Source organism: Schistocerca serialis, chromosome 8 (genome assembly GCF_023864345.2).
Source record: "Schistocerca serialis cubense isolate TAMUIC-IGC-003099 chromosome 8, iqSchSeri2.2, whole genome shotgun sequence".
NCBI lineage: Eukaryota > Metazoa > Arthropoda > Insecta > Orthoptera > Acrididae > Schistocerca > Schistocerca serialis.
The window spans coordinates 346,760,158-346,784,469 of record NC_064645.1 but is presented as its reverse complement, the minus strand read 5'-3'; the positions used below and the strand labels follow the sequence as shown (position 1 = coordinate 346,784,469).

The window sequence follows — 24,312 nt, the reverse complement described above, 5'->3', positions numbered from 1 at the left end:
GTTTGTGTACAGATGCATGTAAGAGGCCAGAATATGTTAAGTATATTGATGATATTCTGAAGTCTCGTGGGAAATCCCAAGAGGGAAGACAGAGCAGTTCTTCTGTCAGTAATAAGAGCACAGTGATAAATAAAAGCCAATTAATATTATGACCAATTTGTATTCTTAGATGGTGCCAGCATCAGTTACTGAAGATGTTTCACTGAGCTAGATCCAGCACAAGCTGTATTCTAAAGACATAATCATATATAATTCATTTGTAGAAGGCACACTGTAATATTTGGGACGGCATAATGCCGTGATGCAGTTGTTTCTACAGATATTCTATTGCAAAAATAATTTACAGCAAAGTAATATGCCATACCATTTTGCTCTGATTACCTCACATTAACTACCTGTCACGTGTTCATAATATCTGCTGAAAAGCATATCCAACAAAAGGATACATTGTGATGTGACAACTTTGCTTACGTAAATGGATTTGCATATGTGATTACTGAGCTATCCAGAATTTCAGTTCTTTTCATTCTGGCTGGCAGAAAATTTTTATTAATTTGTAATGTGGCTCAGCAATCGGAAGTCATTACTTCCATATTGGACACAAAAGTACATAGAGTACACAAACACCACCTGAAACCACAAATATTCATATTTTATTGTGCACACAAGGTAGAAAACATCTTTTAAGATGACAGACACACCAGTGTGGAGCACCTACCATGATAACAATGTATATCTATTGGAACAAATACCTACTTAAAGTGAAAACACTTGGTCCCACACTCAATGAAGAACATCTATTTTAGTGAATGCAACAGCTTCACGTAACTTCAGAGAATTTAATGTTAGAATATTCTGCAATATATTAATAATACAAATGTCAGTGTGATTTCAATTATCAATTGAAGCTTCATCTTTAACTGTTAACTCTGAACTGCTTTGGTTTGTATATAAACACATACATCTAGAATGATGTGACATGTAAAGGTGAAGTACACTATTCAACAGCATATAAAGTGTGTCTAGCATCATTTCTGATTAATGTTTCTGTTAATTATGTAATTTTCAACTTTTTTAGTTTCTATGATTTATTTTCAATTACCTAACACACAATTTTCCATGGTAGACAAACACTACTGCACAATCCTAACTCATTAGAAAAAGTGAAATTTCACTTGCAAATGAACACCCACTGATGACATACATAAATGTAATATAATAAAAAATATTTGTGGCACTAGGTGGTGTTTAGTACACTTTCCATATATTCAATACAATCATTTCTGCAAGTTCTTGATTATAGGTAATTTTTATAAGCAATAGATATTAAAAGCCTTCAAATGTATTCTTATTTGTCTCATGCAGAAATGTAGGTCAATTTGAAAATTTCTCTTTCCATCTTGTAGTTTAGTAGATGGTATTACAGAGATCACCTGTCACATCATGCTTGTTAAGTAAATCAAGCAATGTTTGCTGTCAGCTGTGCTAAGCAGTGCAATCTATTGGATGTCATTTCATTTTCAGATATGCCGTTTCCCTTGATAATTCATTCTCTTGGAGGAACTTGATTGATATCTATATGCTCAAAATAACATCTTGAGAGACTAAAAATTTTATAAGTGTAATGTCTAGTCTGCCTCATAAGATGTTTTTGATATTACCTTGTTTCTCATAATATAATGTGATATATGCAGGCTTGTAGATCAAAATGGATGACTATCAGTTACCTGCTTTAGGATTGTGTTTTCCTGTGTATGTACTTGTTTGAGATGAAAACTTTACACAAAGAGGAAAAAGTGATATCTTTTCCCCAACATTCTGATCTATCATCAGTTCCTTACATTTTATCCTTATTTTTTTGACAAGTAGAGCCTCATGGACACATTTATACATGTTATGACAGTAATGTTACCAGTAATCTTAATTTTGGACAGGGTATAGTTGAAACCTATAATTATTTTGATCACAAAGACATTCATGGAGCAAAGTATTAATATTATCTCAAGTTAACTATTTGAGGCTAAGAAAGTTGATTAATAGCAGTGTTTACTGCTGCTGAAATATAATATCTTTGCAAATATTCTGAATATCTGTGATATGGTTTTTCCTTTCAATTCTACAGAGTCTTCCATTGCTGTTTTACAGGAATTGTTTTGGATATATCAAAATTTTGTAATGTATTTTGATTGCATCTTACTTGTGTTAGGAAGTAGATAGTGTTCACCCAGAATAAAGGAAATATTTGAATAATTTTGATATTAGAGTGCACACGTAGAAACAGCCTTTTTAGTTACTCATTTGATTTGTGCTATAACAACTGCCTGTAATTGGTGCAATTGAGAATATGGGATAAAGACATTTATAATTAGCCTTTGTTTTTCAGCCAGTATTGCTAGCAATTGAGGTGCCAGAAGATTCTATAGATCTAGGGATGTGGATAATGGAAAGGAGAAATGTAACTTGTTTAAACTTATTTATTGTAAAAAATAACAAAAAGTACAAAACAGAAATCATTATGAATATAAAAATAAAATCAAGTAACAAATCTCATTCTATCTACACAAGAAAAGTAAAGTAAGATTGGACAGATCAATGAAGAGAGTACAAAAAGATTTTGGTTGTAATTAATACAACAAATTAAAATAAATAAAATGATTGGAATTTCATTACATTGCAAATAAGTGGAGCACTATATAAAAGTGGAGGAAAGGATCCAGAGTTGGTAAACTTCAATTCCTCCCTCACATGCTGATATTACCACTAAGAGTGATCTTAGTAATTTTGAAATTTTTGACATTTCATTTGGGAGAATCCGAAATGGAGTATCTGTTGAGCTTCCAAATATCCTCTGCTGATATGGAACTTTATGTTTATCTTAATTGGTTGGTTTATAAAAAAAACAGCATAAAGTCCTAGTCATTACACTATATACTTCTACATATACGATCTTACAAACAACACACAGATAGTAAATATAAAAATAAGAGATTAATAAGTACAAAACGGTATAAAAATAATAACAGTATAAATAGTTCAACTGCAATGGAGTACAAAAGTATGTATTAAAGCTACAAATTAAGAAAACCTTACAAATATTTTATTAAATTAATAGCATATATAAACTATCCAAAACCTGACAAAGAATATTTTCCTGACGTTCAGTTACTAAACGGGAATGGTTTCCGTTTTTACTTAACTTTACAGGTAAACTTGAGTCGTGGAAACACATTGTGCAGTGATCTGAATCCCTGCTGCACTGTTTCAATTACTGTCTGCAGATACAGCATTGTGGCAGTCATTCCTGAAGCAAAACTTCCCTGCAGGTGTCTTCTGCAGTGAGGTAAATAGTCCCTTTAGGGTCATACGTTTCGTCAACAATAAAAAAAATGAGGATTGGTAACTTCAGAGGAAGCAAAAGAGAAAGCAAAATTTCAGAAGGTTTTACAATTTCGATATAATACGATGCTTAACCCACATGTATCCTACGCCTTTGCTCATATTCTTCCTTATAGTTCACCAAACAACTCTTGGTGACCCATCCTTTCTGACTATCAACCTCACATTTTTCGGCAAGGGCTACTTTTGCAGAATAACATGTAGATTTGCCATAACACAGTGGAGAGTTGGAGGTCTAATCTTGGAAACTAGTCACGGCTGCTCTGGAGGCGGCCCAAAGGAAGCAGTAGCTTATGTTTCCCTCTTGCCGATAGAACATGTAATATCAAGTTTCAACTTGCAATCTGGAAGTTTAATGTGGTCGCTTGATGATTCAATAGAGATACTGCTCCAGTAGGGCATGACTTTGTCGACAATGGGCGATTCTTCGAAGTTTTAGTTTTCTTAAATTAGCTGCTAACATTTTGTATTTTCCAAAGAGTATGGGATCATTGTCATGAAGTAAGAAAGGGATTGGAAGTGGAGGGGGAGTTCGGCTTCACTGATTGTCCTGAGAGTAGTTGTTACTCGCGCTTTATCTTTTCCTTGGCTGCAGCAGGGAGTCCTGTCACGGTAGTCTGATTAAAATTTACTTGTCAGTTGACAATTTACATTTTCGAATTTAGTCCTTCGAAAAGTCACTCACAGATTGTTTGGTGTTACCAACGTGCCGCAGTAAAGCGCCAAAAAATGGCTCAAATGGCTCTGAGCACTATGGGACTTAACAGCTGTGGTCATCAGTCCCCTAGAACTTAGAACTACTTAAACCAAACTAACCTAAGGACATCACACACATCCATGCCCGAGGCAGGATTCGAACCTGCGACCGTAGCAGTCGCGCGGTTCCGGACTGCGCGCCTAGAACCGCGAGACCACCTCGGCCGGCAGTAAAGCGCCATTTCACTTGCAGTTTGCGAACAGTGTAGTGTGCACGCATAACCAGTTACGGGATACTTGCTGCTGCCCATTTGACTGTCGCCAACCGCAGCGAGCGAAAAGCGCGCTCTGTCGTTTGAGTCGAGAAGCAGCGCCGCGTTGTAGTGTCAAGTGATCGAGGTCAAATAACAAGTAGTTTTAATCAGAGCGTAGCTTGTCGGCGTGTTGTACTGTTGTCTTTTACGTGAGGAGGTGGCGCGGTGGGCGCTCAGAGCACGTGCAGGTTCTCGCAGCTCTTGCTCTTGGAGTCCCTCGCCCACACGCGGCCTAGCAGGCCTTTCACCTTGAGCGAGGTGGAGGTGCGCGCGCCGCGGTAGGGCTTGTTAGTACCGCACGACACCGCTCCGCCGCCGCCGGTGCTGCCGCCTGCCGGACTCCTCCGGCTCGACCTCTTGCGCAGGAGGTCCCTGGCGCGCTCCGGGTTTTCGCGCTTCAGCCGGATCTGCGTCAGAAGTCCCACGAGCAGCTCGTCCACGTTGTGGTTGATGGCCACCGACGTCTCGATGAACTTGCAGTCGTACGATGTCGCCATGCTCTTTCCCTCTGTGAACATAATGTTGTTACCGTGTGACATTCTACTTCATTATTTCAGAAACATGGTTTATCTGCAGCAGGGGCGGGCAAGGAATAGGCTCGCAAGCCTTGCCCTCTCGCGAGTGCCGGCGCTCACCCTAGTTGGACACTTTCCCCAGCGCCATGGCACGCTGTCTGTGCACGAGGAGGGCGAAACTGCGAACTCCCTACATTTAAATGGCCATGCAGTCGCACTGCTTTCGAATTAGTTTTATATTTCACATTACTCAACGATATAGATCATCAAAACAAATGTTCAGTATTATTTATTTATTTTTGGAGCGCTAAAGATATAATATAATTTTTATCCGGTACAAACTACGGAAGTGCGGACAGATACAGATTGTTTGACAGATTTTCACCAACAGCTTGCCACGTAATCGTCACATATTTATTTTCGTAATCAAAGAAAGATCTTTCGTACACATATGTTGATCGAAATATTGTAGCACTTTTGCAACCTCATTACAGATATGTGGAAGCTCTACAGAGGAAGACAATGTAAGCCTCATTTCACATAAAGGAATTTGTCTTTAAAATGGGAATTACATTGAAAATCAATCGGTTACATCTCCACATACACAGTGGCACTTTCACCGGAAACAGCAAATGGTGCTGAAGACAGCTCGAAACAGATGTAAGATTCGTAGTGTCTTTAAAATGTTTAGAAAACTATACTCGTAATTCTTTCGAGGCCACAATGGATTCTGCAAACTTCACCTTTTCCTTAACGTCAATGAGCTTAGTGAACTGGACTGTGTTCATCAGAATTTGTCCCTACTACAGTGCGATTTTCTTTTTAAATCCATCCCAGTCAAATCAGAAATAAGCCGTTTCACACCTTGCTGTGGGCAGCGTGCAGTGAAGTCCATGCGAGGTCTGCAGTCCATTCTGGATGTTCTAATTTTCGTTCCTGGACTCCTTTTTCCTTCATAAATTTAACAAGAGTCGGTTTTAAATAGAAAAATCATTCCGGGCATGCCTCTTGACTTAACCAACTTACTTTCAATCCCATTGAAAACTGTTGTAATTGACTTCAGAAGTTTATTGCTCACACCACGAATTTCTTCTTGTGCTCCATGCTTAAGAATTTAGCAAAGAGTGTTTCTCGAAGTACGGAACAATGGATCACATCTATAGTCCGATCCACGAAAGATGGCAGTTCGCGCATGTCGAGGCACGGACGGGAAGAGCATTGTTGACGATTTGAAGCGACAGTTGCAACACGCGCATGCGCGTGCTTTCCGGTCGAGAGACGAGTATATCCTGCAAATTATGTCTCTCGCTTGCTTATGCAGAATTTATCACTTAGCACCATCATCAGCGATGACTACTCGCAACAAATGCGATAGAACAACTCGCTACGATCACGTTTAATGCTCTTATTAGCTACGGCATTCAGGGCAGAGCGCTCAGAACACTACTGAAAGTTGACTGGCTGTCGGAGTATGGGCGACGTAGTTGCGCACAACAAGCCTAAACTCGACCGCCGTCGTTCGTCACTCCAACTATAGTGATCGTTTGTAATTTTTTGCTCTTTCATTGTCAACTAAATATTTAAATTGTTTTTAGATGGTACTGTAATTCGTTTCACAGCAAATCTGCAGTATGCATCGATTATGCGACTGCACAATAGATATTGAGAATTTTCATCTCTCTCTTCTCTCATTCCCATTAATTTTTAAAACTTGCGACAATATATTACCCCTTTTGGCGAAAGTCAATTAGTTCTGCTCATGTCCTCCACACCACGAACAAATAGCGAAGCGTAAATAGCGCTGGCAACACGATTGTACCGAACTGTAGACAGTTGTGCCAATCGAAAAGTGTCAGATCGCAATATTATATGAAATGTCGAGTTGTATCGAGGACTTCTGATAAGCATGAAGCAAAGCCGAGACAAGCCGGGCCTCGTCGCGCACACCTGGGACGAGTGCGGTTTGACACGCCGCGGCTGGCCCTGATCTGAAGCTACCGCCGCTGCATCCAATACAGCGCCCACAAAACACACTGCTCCATAGACCCATCCACATGTCCTCATATCAAGTCTCATCATCTTCATAGAGACGTGAAATTCCGTCCCACATGTAATTAATACCATCCCACATGTTTCCCCAGTTGAAAGTTAATCCCAAATAATACTTGACCTCAATGACCACCCGACAGATTCACAGCCTCTGTACCCTCCTGCAGCGGAAGATATTGTTCACTTCGTCACACTACTACTGAGAAATCTCACATCCTACTCTCTTAGCTCCAATGACACGGCAGCTGCAAACAACCCCACCTCTAGAACTGTTCCATCCTATCACCCACATCCCTCCCTTAACCATTCCATCCACTTAGGTTTCCAACCCTCACTGCTACCCAACCGCAATCCTGACCAAAGTAAGACACTGACCACACACCTCCATCCATTTAATACTTTCTCCATACACATACAGGACCCATTTCTTTCTCACACTTACTGATGGCTGTCACAATAGCAGTCTCGCACATAAAGAAACAACGCGAATCCTATGCAATAATAACAAAGAAACAAAAACTATCGTCTGTCTTCTGCCGCAGTCAGCCCTATCCCATACTGAAGCCTCCATTTATCTATCCATAGAAGTTTCGCCAGGGTCCGTTTTATCTCGACTTGTGCTTCATTTTCCCTGATTCTCCAATGGTTAACTGACAAATCCGGAAAATCGAAAGCAAAGCTCTCCAGTCTGACCCTGTCGCAATATTCAGTCCCGACCGACCGCCTTAACTTGGCCTAAATCGTATGTTGTATGGAGGGGCATGGGATCAGCACTTCGCTCGTCCGGCCGTTGCCAGTTTCCCAAGTAGCTCCTCAACTGACATCACGAAGCTGACTGCATCCCCTTTTTGTCCTCTCACGAATAGAACCCAGCTCCTCCGCATAGTAGTCAGACACGCAGACCATTGAGCTATGGAGATGGATGGGGATGGTGACACATGCTGGCTTGTGAAGTAGACTATCTGTTCAAAAGTATGCAGACTCCCTGTGTAATCCGGAAATGATCATTAGATATCACGAGAAGCTGACCCGGCACTTTAAAAGGAGGCAGGGTCAGTACACCGCAATAGCAGGAAGGGTAGGTCAGGAAATGCCACTAACTTTGAACATGGACTAGTCGCTGGATGTTGGCTAAGTAATAAATCCATCAGAGACATTTCAGACTTTCTAAGGGTGCCCAAGTCGCCTGTTGGTGATGTGATCGTGAATAGAAAACACTAACGAACAACACCAACACCAGGCATATGCCAGGTACTGACGGACAGGCACTGTCGAGCACTGCGAAGGGTGGTTGTAAAAAATCGCACGATATCAGGAGGAGGAATCATTCGTGAGTATCAAAGTGCTAGCAACATTGCAGCCAACACAAAGTGTTAAAAAGATGGAGTAAAACAGTCGGGCACCTACTCACAAGGCACGCATTTCTGAAGCCAATGCTGAGAGAGTTCGAGGTGGTATAAAGAGAGACGTCACTGAACACTGGATGACTGGGAACGAGTGATTTGGAGTGACGTCCTGTGGCAGATACCTGGAGTAAGGTACCTGTCATCATGTGTAGTGCTAACAGGTGAAGTACGGAGTTAGTGGAGTTACTGCATAAGGGTGTATTTCGTAGTTAGATTATGGCCTGCTTATTAGGCTTAAGAAAACGCTAAATTCGGAAGGATGTGGACACATTACACAGCGTTGTGTACCGTGTGCAGCAGAGGAGCAGGGCGGACACGATGACTGTTTGTATCAGCATGAGAAAGCACCCTGTCATGAAGCAGCGCCCGTGAGACAGTGGTCTGTGGACAATAACATTCCTGGAGTGGACCGACCTATCCAGAGTCGCGACCTGAAGCAAATGGAACACCTTTAGGATGAGTTAGAACGTCAGCTTCGTTCCAAACCCCAGCGTCCAACTTCACCAAATTCTGTGGTTTCGGCTCTTGAGGAAGAATAAGCTGCCATTCCTCCACAGGGTTTCGGACATGTCCCAGGAGAGTTCAAGCCATCATATTTATAATTGGTGGACGCACCCCACTTTAATGTCCGCTCATAGCTGTCCGGATAATTTTGATCAGATAGTATGTTGCGAATTTGCAGAGAGAAGAAAGTCGCTCGTTAAACGGGCCTTAAGACCAGTGTGTAAGAAGCGTGTCCACTGACCGTCGGTGGTGACGGTCCTGCTGCGCACGAGGTCCGTCTTGTTGGCGACCAGGATGACAGCCTTGGTGCTGATGGAGTCGCTCTTCCAGAGGCACTGCAGCACTTCCTCAGCCACCCGGAGGCTTCCGCGATCCGCAGTCGAGTAGACGACGCAGAACGCGTGCGGGTCGTACGTCGTGACGCAGTTCTCCGGCTGAAACGTGAGAGACAGGCACTTACAGCACAAGAGCGTAGCATCAACTTGAGCAACAAACTAACATCATTGTGTCGTCCTCAATAAATCTTTCCCTCTTCACCTCAGTGAGCAATGTTTCCAAACTTCGTGTCAGATTTAAACTACACTCCTGGAAATTGAAATAAGAACACCGTGAATTCATTGTCCCAGGAAGGGGAAACTTTATTGACACATTCCTGGGGTCAGATACATCACATGATCACACTGACAGAACCACAGGCACATAGACACAGGCAACAGAGCATGCACAATGTCGGCACTAGTGCAGTGTATATCCATCCTTCGCAGCAATGCAGGCTGCTATTCTCCCATGGAGATGATCGTAGAGATGCTGGATGTAGTCCTGTGGAACGGCTTGCCATGCCATTTCCACCTGGCGCCTCAGTTGGACCAGCGTTCGTGCTGGACGTGCAGACCGCGTGAGACGACGCTTCATCCAGTCCCAAACATGCTCAATGGGGGACAGATCCGGAGATCTTACTGGCCAGGGTAGTTGACTTACACCTTCTAGAGCACGTTGGGTGGCACGGGATACATGTGGACGTGCATTGTCCTGTTGGAACAGCAAGTTCCCTTTCCGGTCTAGGAATGGTAGAACGATGGGTTCGATGACGGTTTGGATGTACCGTGCACTATTCAGTGTCCCCTCGACGATCACCAGTGGTGTACGGCCAGTGTAGGAGATCGCTCCCCACACCATGATGCCGGGTGTTGGCCCTGTGTGCCTCGGTCGTATGCAGTCCTGATTGTGGCGCTCACCTGCACGGCGCCAAACACGCATACGACCATCATTGGCACCAAGGCAGAAGCGACTCTCATCGCTGAAGACGACACGTCTCCATTCGTCTCTCCATTCACGCCTGTCGCGACACCACTGGAGGCGGGCTGCACGATGTTGGGGCGTGAGCGGAAGACGGCCTAATGGTGTGCGGGACCGTAGCCCAGCTTCATGGAGACGGTTGCGAATGGTCCTCGCCGATACCCCAGGAGCAACAGTGTCCCTAATTTGCTGAGAAGTGGTGGTGCGGTCCCCTACGGCACTGCGTAGGATCCTACGGTCTTGGCGTGCATCCGTGCGTCGCTGCGGTCCGGTCCCAGGTCGACGGGCACGTGCACCTTCCGCCGACCACTGGCGACAACATCGATGTACTGTGGAGACCTCACGCCCCACGTGTTGAGCAATTCGGCGGTACGTCCACCCGGCCTCCCGCATGCCCACTATACGCCCTCGCTCAAAGTCCGTCATCTGCACATACGGTTCACGTCCACGCTGTCGCGGCATGCTACCAGTGTTAAAGACGGCGATGGAGCTCCGTATGCCACGGCAAACTGGCTGACACTGACGGCGGCGGTGCACAAATGCTGCGCAGCTAGCGCCATTCGACGGCCAACACCGCGGTTCCTGGTGTGTCCGCTGTGCCGTGCGTGTGATCATTGCTTGTACAGCCCTCTCGCAGTGTCCGGAGCAAGTATGGTGGGTCTGACACACCGGTGTCAATGTGTTCTTTTTTCCATTTCCAGGAGTGTATGTTTTATTTACTATACGCATACCTAAAGGTGTGCTACCTAAAAGTACATCAGATCTTAAGCTTTCATTGTTTATCACATCATTTTACAATTTTACTAGCAGAGAGTTGCGGCATTGCACAGGTATTTATTTATAGCCGTGCGTCCACGCCCGTGCCATGCAGCGTCTGGCCTTGAGCTTAATGTTTATGAAATCATATCTCCTGCAGTACGGGTCGTACAATGAAGTAATTTTGCAGTTACATTCAGTGCTATACATGCATACTGCTTGCAAAATGTGTCACGAATACAGTTTGCAGTAAAGAAGTAATAAATTATAACGTCATGCTTCAGGCGGTACTTTTACTGCATGGGCAGTTGTAAGCGACAAACGCTTTTCCTTTCATCCTTTTGTAGCGGTTGTTTTCGAGAAAAAAATTCGTGATTTAAGTTATATAGCAGTTTTTTGCAAGTACTTAAGTGCTTTCATTGTCAGCAAAATGGGTGAAGAGAGTACGGCAATTCTCGCTTCACTGGCTACGCTTCTTTTTCATTCCCACCCCATCCATAGGTAAGCGATTGTTGTCTGACAGTAAGTTATATGACACCCAAGTTTGGATGAAATCGGTCCAGTGTTTTAGGAGGATTTGTTCGTCTGTATGGGAACCTTACCAGTTGGGTCTGATTCAAGAGATTGAGAAGGTCCAAAGAAGAGCGGCAAGATTCGTGACTGGTACATTTAGCCATCGCGAGAGCATTACAAATCTCATAGAAAGTTTGATTGAAGTGGGACACACCTGCAGACAGACGACGCGCTAAACGGAAGGGGCTGCTCACTAAATTCCGAAATCCGATCTTCGCCGAGGATGTAGAGTATATATTATTACCACCAACTTTCAAATCGCGCAATCACCACCATTCAAAGATAAGGGAAATTAGAGCTCGTACTGAGGCGTTCAGACAGTCGTTTTTCCCTCGCGCGATTCGCGAGTGGAACAGCGGGGGGAATATGACTTTGGCGCGAATTGTGCCCTCCGCCACACACCGCTTGGTGGTTAGCGGAGTATATATGTAGATGTAGAACACTCCCTGTCTCTCTCTCTCTCTCTCTCTCTCTCTCTCTCTCTCTCTCTCTCTCTCACACACACACACACACACACACACACACACACACACACACACACACTATATTCAAAGAAATAACATTTCCCAGATAATTACACAATAAAGTTTCCGGAGTTTAGAGAGGCATCCATTTAAACGAGCGTTGGACCTTTAATAGTGGCAAAAGTTTCTTCATAACTGATGCAAAATAGTTTTATTGTCTTTTGAAGTAGGCACAAACATTGTGTATAGCCCATTGCTTGTAGACGTCGTAGGAAATCTTCAACAGTGCCAGTTGCGTTGACAGTGCGAATGGAGCCGTCTATTACCAAATGTATATGTATAAGAGTTATAAAGCGAATTTCACAAAGTTCTTCTTTCATCTTAGGAATGAAGTTGAAGTCACAAGGACTTAAGCCCATTGGAATATGACGGATAGTACAACAGTCTCTATCGTATCGATCGAACATACCACTCAGAGATCGGACTGCGTGTACCCGAATATTGTGTTGAAAAAATGAGGGTCGGATTCTGCAGAAAGTGTCGCCGCTTCTTTCTAAAAGCTGAAATGACGGTCTGCCGACGAGTAAGGTGTACGCGTTCGTACACGAGAAATAGTATAACTTCAGCATACCCTTTCAGTCGTCGTGATGACCTGTAATGACGCCGTTCGTTCGTTTGTTTAACGTTTCAAGTGTGGTTAGTACGATTCGACCCGTGTCTTATCCGGTAATGACACGGCGTAAGAAAGCGTCTCCTTCGCGTTGATCACGTTCGAAGTCCTTATCATATCTATTTCTGTATTTCCGTCACATCATTCTGAACTCTTCGTGGTGTAATTTTTTTCATACTCAGACGTTCCTTCAGAATGGGAAGCACTAAAGCACTCTCTCCGCCCAGCTGCAGAATCGTTCGGAGTCGATGATTGTCCCGTAACGCGATAAAAGCAGTCTCTACTACATCACTGACATGGGACGACTTGGTATACGTTTGACTCATTCAGTACAACTATCCAGTTTGTCCTTGTTTTATGAGGCAATGTACATTCCTCGCAAGCCCTTAACAGACCTTGATGGCAACATCGAGCTGTACGTTCGCTCTTCCAAATCCTGCTTTTATCCACCTCTGTTGTTCTCACTTCGGAAACATCGTGACAGCTCTCCATCACACCGTCCGTTACACGAGCTCTGTTCTTCTTGTAACTGTGCATGTGCGTTATGCGGCGCTGAGGTAGGGCAAGTGAACGTAACTAACATGTGGTACACTGATCATCCAAAACTATATGACCACGGCCCATTGCGAGATCGAATGACGCCTGGTGACGTTGCGGGCATGTGACGTAAGAAAAGTGCACAGGATTTTCCGAAACTATTCGTTCAAATTAATACAGCAGCTGGAGAACATCAAAACAAATACATTAAGTTCTCAAATGTTCAAATGTGTGTGAAATCTTATGGGACTTAACTGCTAAGGTCATCATTTCCTAAGCTTACACACTACTTTACCTAAATTATCCCAAAGACAAACACACACACCCATGCCCGAGGGAGGACTCGAACCTCCGCCGGGACCAGCCGCACAGTCCATGACTGCAGCGCCCTAGACCGCTCGGCTAATCCCGCGCGGCCATTAAGTTCTGCTACACATGGTGTCTGTCGGCAATTTCTGATGCTAGGGACGGTTTACACGATGGTAATTCCTGGCATGTTGGTAATGGCATCACCAGCGACGGCAGTGCTAGCGACGATGCCTTCTGTTTCCAGAACGGTTTCATGCACCAAGTGCTCCATGTGCCCCTAGAGGAAGAAATCCAGACACGTGAGATCACGTGACCTCGGTGGCCAGGCCACAGGCCCAGATCGGCCGATCCATTGATTCTCGAAGTTGGCTCTTAGATGATTCCTCATAGCAATGCTGAACTGGACTAGCGCCCCATATAGTTCCGGGAACATCTGTTCCACGAAGGTGCGATATCTCCGTCCGTTGAGGCAGAATGGAACAAGGTGTGGTCCCCTCAAAATACAGCCGTTGTAGTGAGTAGGTGGTGATTCCTGCAAATTAATTGATGTGTTTCCAAGCAGACCTCAGAACCAACCATCTGTACGCAGAGCAGTTTTGAATGTCAGTACACATTCCCTGTCAGCGACGGCGACGCAATAGCTTACGTCAGCACCACTAACAACATGTTCCGTAACATGACAGGTTGACTTCAGACACCACATATTCCTTATCGAAACACATTTGTCTTGATGTTCTCTGCATCTTGTATGAATTTTAACGAACCGTTTCGGGAGACCCTGTATAAGAGGAACAGAGGCGAATAGAGAATCATTCTAACGACGACAGGGGCCACAAATGAGGAAATCCACTGACATGAGCGACTTTGGCAAAGATCACATTATTTTGGCCCTGCGCCTGGGAACTAACAGCTAAGAAACGGCGAACCTGGTCGGCTGATTGCGTACTAGTGTCGTGAGCGTCTGAGGGATACCGAAAGCACGAGAAAGCGACAAGGCGTAGGGTAGTCATGCTACACCACAGAATGTGGAGGTCGGAGGCTTGCCCGTTTTGTAAAGCGTGATAGGCGACGATCTGTAGCAGGTTTGAAGATAATACAGCGCCGGTGCAGGCACAACAATATCGGAACACGACGTTCAGCACACAATACTAGAACACGGAGCTCCGCAGCAGACAACAGACAATCCTAGGTGCTCGCGCGAAGATTCTTAGAAATTATTAATATCATTATCAAAACAAAAATTGCTCCTATAGTAGCACAAAAAGGCGAATATGTCCTGGACATAGGGACGTAAAAGAAGGGAACTTGCTTTCCGACTTACCTGGCGGCTTAAAAAGACACTGAATCAAAACATCTTGACATATTCGCGCTTTTTCACTGCTTAGTATTAGTACCCATGTCATGTAATATAATGCATATTGTCAAGTAAGGAACATGACAACGATGTCATGTCGTATAAAACTACACATGCCACAGTGTCATCCAACAAGGCGTTTGTCAGGTCGTGCAACATGATACAACGTGCCATTTAAGTTTCGGATGCATGCATCCCCACTCTGGGATACTTCCTATTATAGATCCACTCCCAGTCGCAGATACTTCGTATTGTAGATACATCTCACTCTCTAGAAACACAAAAATTTGTGTTTACTTGTTCTTACATAATTCACCATACATATAATGATGCCTGTGTTTAAGAGAGCTCACTGCACTGGGGATGCAAGATTATAAAAAAGCACAAATATGTGAAGATCTTTTCATCTGAAGATCTTTGAAGCTGTCAGATAAGTCGAAAATCTAATTCCAATCTTTCAGATCCCTAACTCTGCCCAGGACATATTCGCCTTTTTTTGTGTTACGACAGGCGCATTTTTCATTCTAGCTCCCTACTTTTATTCTGCCATAGTTTTGACATTAGACCGCCAAAGCTCAGCAAACCGACGTTCATTTTTGTTGACTCGGACGATGACTGATCCGGTATAGGTCTTTTTTTGTCATCTTTAGAACCTCGTTGCTTATGTCGTAGCAACGGACAAAGCTTTCACAAAACAACAGGACGACCATTAAGTACATGTACTTCCTACCTTCTTACAAAATTTGAACCTATTCGCACAAGCTTGAAATACAGAAGTGGCGCGCGTATAAAAATTATAAATAAATAAATAAAAATAAACGTGGTTTGTGCACATAAAATCCGAATGAAGATAGATTTTGAAAGCGAGTTTTCAATTTTATCGTAATAATGCATTTTTTATTTATTCGGTTCACTTTAAACCATTTCTGGGCATTCAATTAACGTAAGAACGAATTTCACATGCTACATTTAGGTCGAATTTAAACAGTCGCATCTCGACAACGGACAAAAAATACTGAATAAAAAATAGAATCGTTTTGACTTATGCATTTATCTACCTTCGTGCAAAGTTTGAACCAATACGTACAAGTTTAAAGTACAGAAGTGGCATGTCTCAAAAATCTCCCAGAAAAACGTGTTTTTTGCACGTAAAATCCAAACAAAACAAGATTTTTTAAAACAATAATAACTTATGTTAGAACAATGTCGGATATACCGGTGGCCTAAATTTGAAGCCAAAAGCGGAACCACCTCCTTAAAATACTTGGTAGTTTACTTTTTGCCAATTTGTACTTGTATTCGTTGCTTACTATGCTGATAAAAGTCAATTTTGTGAAAATTTTTAAAATTAATTTTGTTTTATGTTGTTGGAACTCGAAGGGTTAAGGAAGTGGTCATAATCTGTCGGGTTATCAGTGTATATCTGGGTGACGTAACGAGGACTCGATCCGCAGTCGTTCCAAACAGGAGTCCCGTGTTTTACCAACGCTCCTCTTCGCTCAGTATTGGAAAATGAAAGGGCAGGAAATCAGCTGCGCAATCCAATCTTTTTGGCCGGAAACCTAGTTGTACATGTTCACTGTAGCACGAACTACCTGCTTCCGCACAACGGCTTTCAACGCGCACTGCGTCATCGTCGGCTCCTCACCGCGGCCCGCGGCCTCAAAAATAAACGCCAGCCTCGGAGTCTTAGTTTACCTTCCATATATCCGCGGCCGACCATATTTCATAGCCGAGTAGCACGGGAGTGCGGTTGTGCGCTCCATATTTAAGCTGCACCAGGAGTAGCGGCATCGGGGAGAAAACGGATTCGTTCGCGGCGGGTTCCGTCCCGGCAGTATTAAACAGGTGCCCCGGTGTGTTCGCCGCAGTAAATCTCCCGCGCTGCTGATCCCAGACTCTAAATTTAATTTAGCTGGAAGTACAGAAGTACGAGGTACAAATCAACACTTATTCATTGATGCCAAATGCTCGAGAGAGCACGATGTTGGTAAGGAAGAAACAAGGAAGATGCACAGTTGAATACAGATTTTGCTATTTACCCGTTTTTTCATTTTTCACTTTACAGTGTATGTATAGTGAGTCAGTTAACTTTTTGAAGTATTACATGTTAACCTTTCCTTAGATAAAGAGCTTACCAGAAAAAAGAAGAAACGTTTAATAGAAACGAGACGCAGTGTTGACTCATCTAACAGCGAAACAGAACACTACGCAGAGTGCCACAGAATCTCACAGCAAGATAATCGGCAATGTGCTTTCTGGACTACGAATGTATTTAAGACTGAGCACATTCTAATGTATGTTGTCGAGTCACATTAATGTGACCACCGCCTATGTTCGACATCAACGTGTAATAACCACCGACAGACGGCCGGTGGCAGCACTAGCAGCGGAGGCTGTATAAAGCGTGTCGAAGAGACCTGGAAAACAGTGCAGTCGCTGTCGTAACGCGGAAACGGAGTGATTTATCTGACATCCAAAGGGACACTATCATTGGCTTTGGAATAAGGATGGAAACATTTCATTTCAGAAACGCCTAAGTTTGTAAGCGGTTCCCGTGCCACTGTGGTTAAAGAACATCGTGCGTGGCAAAATGGTGCTATCCAAAACCGACGCGAGGCGTCCGTGGTGCATCACGGGCCACAGGTGACAGGGGTGAAGGACGGCTGCGTAGAGGTGTACTGGCGAATAGACGAGCAGCTGTTGAGCAGCTGACCGCCCAGGTGAACCTAGGGACGACCAACCGTTCAGCGAACGTTGCATTATTCTGGAAGGCACAGAGAATGAACGTAAGTATGCAGCTGTCCTTGGGGACCATGTCCGCCCCTACTTGCAGTTTGTTTTTCCTCGGCACGATGGTATTTACCAGCAGGCCAATGCAACGTGTCACACAGCTCGCAGTGTACGTGCGTGTTTTGAAGAGCACCAGAATATGTTTACCGTAATCCCCTGACCATCAAACTTACCAAATCGAGAATATGTGGGACCACATCGATCGGGCTGTTCAGGACATGGATCCTCAACTTAGAATTAACCTCAGTGCTTATCTTCCTGCACTCCTCACAGTGGTCCGTTCTGCAGATGTTGCTTATTCAGGCTTCTGACATGATAGCACACGTTTTATTTATTTATTTTATTTTGCGTATGGCAATACAGCGACAATATTTTATATAAGTACAACAATATGTAAACGAAATGTATAAAACAAAACAATGTGTAAATAGTACATGTGCAAAAAACAAGCAATAGCACAAGAGGATAAAGTACAAACACTCAAGACAAAATAACTACACGTTAAAAGCTTGGCAAGCCTGACTAGAAACTCATTCATATATTTAAAGCACAGCCAGTCCAAAGCAGAGGGTTTCACATATATATAACCTCAGAGACAGGTCTGGCGTATCTTCTTAAGGGTCATTCCTCAAGAATATGGCGGACGTTCTGTTCTGGTGCTCCACAGTCACAGGCTGGTGGGTCGCATAGACCCCACTTGTACTTACATGCATTGCATCTTGCATGGCCCGTTCTGATACGGTTTAATTTAGTCCAGGTACATCTCTTCAGGTCAAAGCCCGGTGATTCCAGAGTAGGATCTTGGATACCTTGTTTGTTAATCATTCCAAAAGTGCCGCCATTGCTCCTTGATGTCAGGTTGATGTTCTTGTATATTAACCCATATAGGCTTCCGTGACTTCAAGCGAATCGATGGTATTTCGTTCAAAACATCATGGATTGGTAGATTCTGTGGGTAATCTGAGTCATGAATTTTTTACCAATCTCTTACTGCTGCTTCTTGCTTCTCAATTGTGGAGGTGGGATATTGCTTAGAGTATGCAGCCAAGGGACTGGGGTGGATTTAATAGTACACGTATCTATTTTATACAAGCTGCAAATAAATAGTTGCCACAATTAAAGTTCCAACCCTCGTATATGGAGAGAAATATCGTGGTCGTTCCTTCGAGCGCAAAAATGATCAGTTTGTCAGTGTTTCTCTGTAGTAACAGACGCAACATGGCGCTTGTATAGCGACTTGTTGTCTGCTTTGTTTTCCAGATGATGAGTACGGAGAGCACACTGATGTGACTCAACAGCGTATTTTTGATGAAATACACTTTTATGCAAAACTTACTGGCGAAAGTAACTTTCGCATGCTGTTTTACTGCCAAATAACACAGCTCGATGAAACTTGTACCATACATAGAAAGACTTCCTGCACTATATTACAATAGGTAACTGAAATAAATCCGGTATGACACAGACAGAAATGACATTTTTATTCAAAGACTGTGATTACACCGAAGTCATCGCGTTTTATACTGGTCCTCTAGACATTACAAAAGGCGGGACGCAGTTCTTAAAAATGTGTGTGATCACCAAGGAGGGCAATGCATTCTATGCATCGTGTTCCCATGCTGACACAGGGTTGGTAAAGAGTTTTTGTGGTGGCGCGTTACATTCCTCTAACTGGGCTGCCGGCAACTGCTGTATGGGGACGTGCTGCAATACATCTTCCCTAAAGCATCCCACATGTGCCCGATGGGATTTAACTTGTGGGGACGGGCTTATGGGGTTCACGTTAGTAGCCAATGAGAGCACAGCTTGCTGTATACTATCTGCGAACAGAAGCACTCATAGTACTAAAACTGCTTTTAGCAACCAAAGTATTTTCTTCTTTACACCCAATTTCCAGCCACACGAGCTGGATTTGAGTTGCAGAGAACTTTAGGACGCGTTTTCTATCCTAAATACATCGAGATTTGCATTTCTGTGATTCATGCTTCTTGTTGCTAGGTGTTACGCAGTACAAGGCATTGCAGGTATCTTATAGAAGAGTACACGCAACTACACTTACTGGCTGTACTAGATTGGTTGAATATAATTCAGAGGCATGCCTAGTAAAGCACTATTACGTTCAAACCAGCCTTCGGGCTGATGTGAACTTTACTTACTTAATAATACTCCGATGACATTCATAGGAGGCATGACAGTACTGTTAATTCAAACTAGTAGTGTAATGGCGAAACCTCTACAGGCAGTACTTACCGACATTTCAGAGCAGGGGTGGTCGATAAACGTCAGTTCCGACTCCTCGCCGTCCAGTAGCACACTGACGGACTTCTCTCCGTACTCATCATCTGGAAAACAAAGCAGACAACAAGTCGTTATATAAGCGCCATGTTGCGTCTGTTACTACAGAGAAAAACTGACAAACTGATCATTTTTGCGCTGGAAGGTACGACCACGATAACTCTCTCTATATACGAGGGTTGGAACTTTAATTGTGGCAACTATTCATTTTTGCAACACAACCTATGACCAGCTTAGAGACAGTAGTAATTACACTTTCTGCAGGACCTGACCATCATTTTGCAGGACAGTGCTGATTTGTTTGACTGATAGGGCTGCTAAGTGCTATACTACCTACTGCACTCCCCTGGCTTAAGTTCTCGTGAATTCAACTCTATTTCTAAACTGCAGGAAACACTTCACGGCATTCGCTTCAGAACTGCTACAAATTTGTCGGGCAATAGACCGCGCCGCTTCAGCTGTCAACACAACTGGCACTGCTAAGAGTATCCTACGACTTCCACATCGCTGGCAACGGTTTATACACAATGCTGATGACTACTTTGAAGATCAGTAAAACTTTGAAACACTTATCTATTTTGTACGAGCTGTACATAAATAGTTACCACTAATAAAGTTCCAACCCTCGTATAAAAGGAAATGTCCTGACTGATTCACTGGCCCATCATCGCCCAACCCAAACAGTTAACGACAGAAACTTTAAATTTGGAGAGGGTGTTTTTCTTATATTGCAGGCATCGTTTAACATGGGAGTTTTCGAAAATCCACACCTAACTGGCTGAAATAGGAGGTGAAAAGTTTTTCGAAAATACAATGACGGAAAAAATTACAACACCGTAAAGTAATTAACGCAGAGTAATGAAATTTCTGGACTACACTCGTCTAGGTAAGACATTTAAGTGATTAACATTGCAAAATCACACAATGTGAGCGCGATAAACGCTATTGACAGAATGATATACTGGTACTTTAATAACCGGTGTAACCGCCAGACTGTTTAATGCAAGCATGAAAACGTGCATGCATATTGTTGTACAGGTTCCGTATGTCAGTTTGTGGGTTGGAGTTCCATATCTGTTGCGCTTGCTCGGTCATTACAGGGACCGCTAGTTCTGTTTGCTGATGTCGCTGGAGTTTTAGTCTGTTGATGTCCTATACGTGCTCGAATGGAGACAGATCTGCTGATCGAGAGCGCCAAGGCAACATGTCGATATTCTGCAGAGCATGTAGAGCTGTAACAGCGTATGTAGGGGAGCGTTATCCTGTTGGACAACACCCCGTGGAACGCTGTTCATAGTGGCAGCAAAACGGGCAGAATCACCTGACTGGCGGACAAATTTACAGTCAGGGTGCGTGGGATAACTACGAGAATAGTCCTTCAACCATACGAAATCGCACCCCGTACCATACCTCCAGGTGTAGGTCCAGTGTGTCTAGCATCCAGACAGGTTGGTTGCAGGCCCTCAGGTGGCCTCCTCTAACCAACACACGGCTATAACTGGCACCGAGGTAGAACCATCTTTCATCAGAAAACGCAACAGACCTCCACCCTGCACTCCAATGAGCTCTCGCTTGACACCACAGAAGTCGCATATTGTGGTGGCTTGGTTTCAGTGAATTGCACGCTGCAGGGCGTTTGGCTCGGAGCTGTCTTTGGAGTTTTGTAACAGTTCGTTGTGTCACTGTGGTGCCAACTGCTGTTCAAATTGCTGCTGCAGGTGCAGTACGTTGCGCCAGAGCCATACGCCGAACACGATGGTCTTCTCGCTCGGTAGTGCCACGTGGCCGTCTGGAGCACGGTCTGCTTGCGAGAATACGTTCTCGTAGCTACCGCTGCCATCAATCATCTGCAGTGACTACATTCCTGCCAAGTCTTTCTGCAGTATCGCAAAAGGAACATCCAGCCCTATTACACGACCTTGTTCAAACTCAATGAAGTGTTGATAGTGATGTCTTACAGGCATTCTCGACTAACATCAACTCACCACGTCCAACCTCAAAGGTAATTAACGCTCACGAGGGTTACAGCATGTATTTGAAGCTACTAGCGCCATTCTTAAGCGTCTGGTGCAAAATCAGACATCATGTTTCAGATGTAGAAGCACGTGTATCAACTTTCGTTTATGTCGCACAACTAGTTCTTGATGTAGGGGTTTCTTTCAGTCAGTTTATGTCGCTACTAAGGCTATTCTGAAGCTAGAACTACGAAAACTGGTATTTGGTATCTCAGCTAGAAAAAAAAACAAACAAGTTTCAGCATTTCTGGAATTCAACCCTAAGCGGGTTAAAGAACTACTAAAGCGTTTTTGACCCTAGATCTATGAAAAGTGGTACCTGACTTCTCTGTTAGAAATAAAAATTCGTCTTTTGTTTTTAGAAATGTAACCCATGTTGTTGTTGTTGTTGTTGTTGTTGTTGTTGTGGTCTTCAGTCCTGAGACTGGTTTGATGCAGCTCTCCATGCTAGTCTATCCTGTGCAAGCTTCTTCATCTTCCAGTACCTACTGCAGCCTACATCCTTCTAAATCTGCTTATTGTATTCATCTCTTGGTCTCCCTCTACGATTTTTACCCTCCACGCTGCCCTCCAGTACTAAATTAGTGATCCCTTGATGCCTCAGAACATGTCCTACCAACCGATCCCTTCTTCTGGTCAAGTTGTGCCACAAACTCCTCTTCTCCCCAATTCTATTCAATACCTCCTCATTGGTTATGTGATCTACTCATCTAATCTTCAGCATTCTTCTGTAGCACCACATTTCTAAAGCTTCTATTCTCTTCTTGTTTAAACTATTTATCGTCCATGTCTGACTTCCATACATAGCTACATGTTTCACTTCCATACATGGCTACACTCCATACAAATACTTTCAGAAATGACTTCCTGACACTTAAATCTGTACTCGATGTTAACAAATTTCTCTTCTTCAGAAATGCTTTCCTTGCCATTGCCAGTCTACATTTTATATCCTCTCTACTTCGACCATCATCAGTTATTTTGCTCCCCAAATAGCAAAACTCCTTTACTACTTTAAGTGCCTCATTTCCTAATCTAATTCCCTCAGCATCACCCGACTTAATTCGACTACATTCCATTATCCTTGTTTTGCTTTTGTTGATGTTCATCCGATACCCTCCTTTCAAGATACTGTCCATTCCGTTCAACTGCTCTTCCAAGTCCTTTGCTGTCTCTGACAGAATTACAATGTCATCAGCGAACCTCAAAGTTTTTATTTCTTCTCCATGGATTTTAATAGCTACTCCGAATTTTTCTTTTGCTTCCTTTACTGCTTGCTCAATATACAGATTGAATAGCATCGGGGAGAGGCTACAACTCTGTCTCACTCAATTCCCAACCACTGCTTCCCTTTAATGTCCCTCGACTCTTATAACTGCCATCTGGTTTCTGTACAAATTGTAAATAGGCTTTCGCTCCCTGTATTTTTCCTCCTCCACCTTCAGAATTTGAAAGAAAGTATTCCAGTCAACATTGTCACAAGCTTTCTCTAAGTCTACAAATGCTAGAAACGCAGGTTTGGCTTTCCTTACTCTTTCTTCTAAGATAAGTCGTAGGGTCAGTATTGCCTCATGTGTTCCAACATTTCTACGGAATCCAAACTGATCTTCCCCGAGGTCGGCTTCTACCAGTTTTTCCATTCGTCTGTAAGGAATTCGCGTTAGTATTTTGCAGCTGTGACTTATTAAACTGATAGTTCGGTAATTTGCACATCTGTCAACACATAAGGGAGTGAAATAGGGACGCCAAACAGCACATCTACTAACGTAGTATACAAAGAAGTGTTTCAATAAATTCCAGCTTCTTGTCTGCAGCGTTGTTCGTATAAACCAGGTATGCTGTTTCTAGACTTTTGGTTTGTACATGAATAACGTGCATATCATTAAATGTTTTAAAAAATTTTGCAAATATTAGACGATGAACTGCTTTATTAAATTTTAATGTCCTCTCTGCAGTTTAGTTTGCGTAAACTGGATACACTGTGCAGTGCGTTGACGTACACATGAGGAACAGGCGTAACAACACACAAATTCGATTAAAGAAAAACAAAAGAAATTATGCAGACCAAACAGTCTATGCGAGCGAAGCAACGGGCGCTGAGCTAGTATAAAATGGCAGCAAACAGCCGTGACCGCAACATATCCTCACCACACCCCTTCAAAAAACAGACTGTTCGCTTTCGAGTTCTGTGGACGATACAGAAGTAATACCACGCCCTCATGTGACTCTCATTCGCTAATATGAGTCCTGGCAGTGAAGTGGTGCGTGCGCGCGCGCCATGGATCGGTCAAGGCATGAGCTAATTATATAAGAGGCGTTTCCAAGCAGTGGTTGGGGAATCGGAAAAAGTACAGAACGGGAAACCGAGGC

General features: G+C 43.4%; 1 protein-coding gene across 1 annotated transcript in view; it reads right to left on the bottom strand.

The window, feature by feature from the left end:
- Positions 1-2,588: 2,588 nt before the first annotated feature.
- Positions 2,589-24,312, bottom strand: part of LOC126417013 (uncharacterized) — a 311,463-nt gene continuing 289,739 nt past the window's right edge. Inside the window, exons 8-10 of the mRNA XM_050084902.1 lie at positions 19,883-19,974; positions 9,122-9,314; positions 2,589-4,914 (exon numbers count right to left, since the gene is read on the bottom strand). Coding sequence (XP_049940859.1) covers positions 4,580-4,914; positions 9,122-9,314; positions 19,883-19,974 — 620 coding nt within the window. The 3' untranslated portion in view covers positions 2,589-4,579. The remainder of the gene's footprint in view (positions 4,915-9,121; positions 9,315-19,882; positions 19,975-24,312) is intronic.